The following is a 4443-nucleotide window of genomic DNA, read 5'->3' on the forward strand; positions in this document are numbered from 1 at the left end:
GTGAGGCGGGGTCTGTCCTGGGGGGAGCCCCCTGCCCTTCCTCAGCCCAGGCTGCTGCGTCTGTCCCCACCCTTTCCCATTAGGAAGTTGGCTGCTTCATAAATGTGTGGGGTGGGAAGAGCACTGAGCAAGGAGTCAGGGGGCCCCCGCCCAAGCCTTCTGCGCCCCAACTCACAGCAGCACCACGGGCCACTCAGCCCGTCTCTCTGGGCCTCAATTTCATCATCTCTAAATGGGTGCCTCCATGTTTCGACAGCGAATTTTTCTTAGATAATGATGACAGCACTCATTGATTGCTGGAGGCTTAATATCAAGCCCAGCATGTTTAGCTCAGTGGTTGAGCATCAACCCAGGAACCAAGAGGCCGCCGGTTCGATTCCTGGTCAGGGCATATGCCCAGGTTATGGGCTCAATGCAGGAGGCAGCCAATCAATGATGTTTCTCTCTCACTGATGTTTCTATCTCTCTATTCCTCTCCCTTCCTCTCTCTCTAAAAGATTAATAAAAACATTTTTTAAAAAAATAAGTAAAATATTAATATCAGTAAAATATTTACCAAATATAAATTTAAAATTTATCTTCTAATACTATCATCACTAAAATATAGGGTATCCAAAAAAAATGTATACACACACTATATACAATTATAAAAGTAGTATTTATTAAAATATGTTTTCAAAATTGAGCTATCAGTTGTTAAAGTAGTTATCAAATGCTCATTTTAAAACATATCTTGGTATTAGCCAAACATGGCTAACAAAATGAGGCTCAGAACTAAGAATTCCACAAACCACAACTTTCTTAAAGGAAAAGCACTATAAATTTTCCCATGTATAGAACATAGGAAGTAGTAAAAGAAGTATCTTAATTATAGTAAGTTCAAAAGGACTACCAAATTATTCTGACTTTATAGACCATGAAATACCCTGATACCCTTGCATTGTTAATAAACTGCTATATCCCTAAAAATAATGCACATTAAGGTACCAGGTTGGACCCCAATGTATAGAACCATTAATAGTGAAATATTCGCTCATTTAGAACCATGATTATATAATAAATTCTTTAATTTATAAAAATGAAACTTACCTTAAAAAGTGTCACAGTGATTTCAATGTTTTCAGGAACAGGCCATACTACAACACCACGGTATGGATTTTTTATTCCAGGTTGCCAGCTATGAGCCTACCAAAATAAAATAATGGCTTCAATATGAAGTACAGGAAATGCAATGTTAATAAACTAGAAAAATATATTGACCCTACTTAACTATCCATTAGATCTATAGTTTCCCTGAAACAAAAATACCCGGTCAAATAAAGCTTTTTAAACTTTAAATTTGGGCCATGACAGTTACATCACATAAGAGCTACCAATGACATCTATAAACAAACTTTCACTTTTTCTCCCACCTACACACAAAAGAAGATGCAAAATTGAAGGGTTTTATATTTTCAAAAGCTACTATTCATGACTGGACAAAATTTTATTAGGAGAAATTTTTAAAAATTATTTTTGTGATCAGGGAACTTAAAGGTAAATTTGTCAAAAGGAAGAAGTGGCTGGCGTACAGCAGCAGCTCTGGCTTCTTGGCTGCAGGAGCACCTGCTCCAATGCCCCAGAAAGGCCATAGCATCCTGTACTGGCGGGATCAGCTGCAGGCTGGCAGTTCAGAGGCAGACTGGTGCGAGGACAACTACACCATCGTGTCTGCCATCACCAAGTTCTACAACACGATCAGCAATGTCTTGTTTTTCATTTTACTGCCATCTTGTTTCGTCAGTGTGCAATGTGTTTCAACAATGGCATCTACTTAATATGGACTCTTTTAGTTTTAGTAGGAATTGGATTTGTCTACTTTCACACCACTCTTGAGTTTCCTGGGTCAGATGCTGGATGAACTTGCAATCCTTTGGGTTCTGATGTGTGCTCTGACCATGTGGTTCCCTAGAAGGTCTACTAAAGATCTTCCGGAACAACATGGCAGGTTCAAGGCAGTGGTCTACATCCTGTCTGCAGTTACTACGTGCCTGGAATTTGTCAAGCATGCCATCAACATCTCTCTGAGGACACTGGGGGTTCCTTGCATTGTGCTGCTCACTGCAGAGCTAAAGAGGTGTGACAATGTGCATATATTTAAACTGGGCCTCTTCTCAGGCCTCTGTTGGATCCTTGCCCTCTTCTGGGCCTTCTGTGAACTGCTGCCATCCTTCCACTTTCACTACCTGCACTGTGTATGGCACATCCTCATCTGCCTAGCCACCTACCTGGGCTACGTTTGTTTTGCCTACTTTGATACTGCCTCTGACTTCCCTGAGCAAGGCCCCATCATCAGGTTCTGGCGTAGTGAGAAATGGGCCTTCATCAGTGTCCCCTACAGTGTCCCTCCTGTGCCAAGAAATCGCCAGTCAAGACCACGCAACTGGGGAGCAGGGTGGACTTCTCTGTTTAGGTGTCTCTGTGTGGGTTTCATGCCAGCAAAGACCCAGAGGGGTTCTCAGAGTTGGGGATAGGGTAGGGGTGGGAAAACTTTTTGACTCGAGGGCCACAATGGGTTCTTAAACTGGACCGGAGGGCCGGAACAAAAGCATGGATGGAGGGTTTGTGTGAACTAATATAAATTCAAAGTAAACATCATTACATAAAAGGGTACGGTCTTTTTTTTTTTTTTAGTTTTATTCATTTCAAACGGGCCGAATCCGGCCTGCGGGCTGTAGTTTGCCCACGGCTGGGATAGGGTCTATATATATTTTTTTAATTTCTGTTCCCTTCGGCTCTCACTGGTCTGTGGACTATCAGGATACCACTCTTCCCAAAGATGCAAAATAGAGGGCTGAGAACACTAGGTTATCTTCTCAGCATCACTTTTGTTGGATTGCATCCTCTGTGGCAATAATGGTGGGACTCAGTGCTGCATGAGAGTCTGCCGGCTCTAGACCCCACCATTCCCATTGATAGACAGATTCTGCGACATTCAACACCCTCCAACCGTCTGATGGAGGATGCCAGATTTTCATTTGGGAAAACAATCTCGAACAAATAAAACTCATGGAAGGCTGTGGTTAAGGAAGCTAGTTTTCCAATCGCAGCACTCAATCATCCAGGTTTTACATGCCTTTGTGGATCCTTTCACTTCTACCTCTGCTAAGAGAAAAAGATGTGATTTCAGGTGAGGGAAAAGGTAATGAGAAAACCCCTCTCTGTCAAAAACTACTCTCCACTTTATGCCATTCTTGAAGATGACAAAGTTTTTAAATGTTGACACAGTTTGTCCCCACCCCAGTACAGTAGCCTCAGACACACAGAGGAATAGCTGGGTTTATACACAGACCCCTTCCTCGCTGCCTGACCTCTGTAACATTGCCAAAGGTCTGTGACAATTGTGATGGGGGGAAGGGAAGGAAAGGGGACACCTGCTTCAAAATTGGGAACCACCACGAAGTTCTGGAAACATGTTCTCATTGGAAACCTCCTATATACTGCTTGTAAATTATCCTCAAGAATCTCTCCCCTGACCTTCCTGATTTTTGCTGTGGGAATTACACTCCATGCTCTCACAGTATGAGGGGCTTCTGTAGATTCTCCCAGTATTTGGTCGCTATTCTTCTAAAAAAAAAAAAAAAAAGAGAATGACTTGCCTGGCTAATGTGGCTCAGTGCTGGCAGTAAAACACATTGGCTGTTTGGGCCATTACTGGTGCAGCAGGGTGAAGCTGTTGCCTTCTGAGTTTTTCTCACATAAAGTGACACTGGCTACAACTAAATTTCCTCTTCATTGGGATAAATGGAAGACTCCAAACTCTCCTGAAGGTGTGAGGTGGGAATTCACGACCTCAGAGATAATCATTTTAACTCAGGCACTTCCTGGTTTGCAACCTTCCATTGTGAGAGAGGGCAGTATAGGCTGTCCTTGTGTAGACAGGAATCATGTCACTGTCTGAAGTATCTAAGAGTTGGGCAGCAGCAGTTTTAGGCATGTCCAGGAACTCTTACTCTGGCTAGAATTTACTCTGGCTAGACTCTAAGGTGAAAACCCCATTGAAAAACAGAATTTGGAATTTAAAAATGAATGACTTGCCCTAACCGGTTTGGCTCAGTGGATAGAGCATCAGCCTGTGGACTAAAGGGTCCCAGCTCCGAATCCGGTCAGGGGCATGTACCTTGGTTTTGGGCACATCCCAGTGGAGAGTGTGCAGGAGGCAGCTGATCGATATTTCGCTCTCATCGATATTTCTAACTCTCTATCCCTCTCCCTTCCTCTCTGTAAAAAATCAATAAAATATGTTTTAAAAAAAAATGAATGACTTGCCTGGCTGATGTGGCTCAGTGGCGGAGCATCAACCTATGAACCAGGTCACAGGTTCAATTCCTGGTCAGGGCACATGCCCAAGTTGCAGGCTTGAACCCAATGGGGGACATGCAGGAGGCAGACAATAAATGAGTC

General features: G+C 43.1%; 1 protein-coding gene and 1 pseudogene across 9 annotated transcripts in view; one reads left to right on the forward strand and one right to left on the reverse strand.

Annotated features, from left to right (window-relative positions):
* EHBP1 (EH domain binding protein 1) overlaps positions 1-4443 on the reverse strand; it is a 310384-nt gene that overhangs the window by 264100 nt on the left and 41841 nt on the right. For all 9 annotated transcript variants that reach the window (XM_006778555.2, XM_015557898.1, XM_015557897.1 and 6 more), the window contains exon 4: positions 1090-1185. In XM_006778555.2, coding sequence (XP_006778618.1) covers positions 1090-1185 — 96 coding nt within the window. The remainder of the gene's footprint in view (positions 1-1089; positions 1186-4443) is intronic.
* LOC102768999 lies at positions 1570-2452 on the forward strand (annotated as a pseudogene).

Source organism: Myotis davidii, unplaced genomic scaffold (assembly GCF_000327345.1).
Source record: "Myotis davidii unplaced genomic scaffold, ASM32734v1 scaffold6, whole genome shotgun sequence".
Taxonomy (NCBI): domain Eukaryota; kingdom Metazoa; phylum Chordata; class Mammalia; order Chiroptera; family Vespertilionidae; genus Myotis; species Myotis davidii.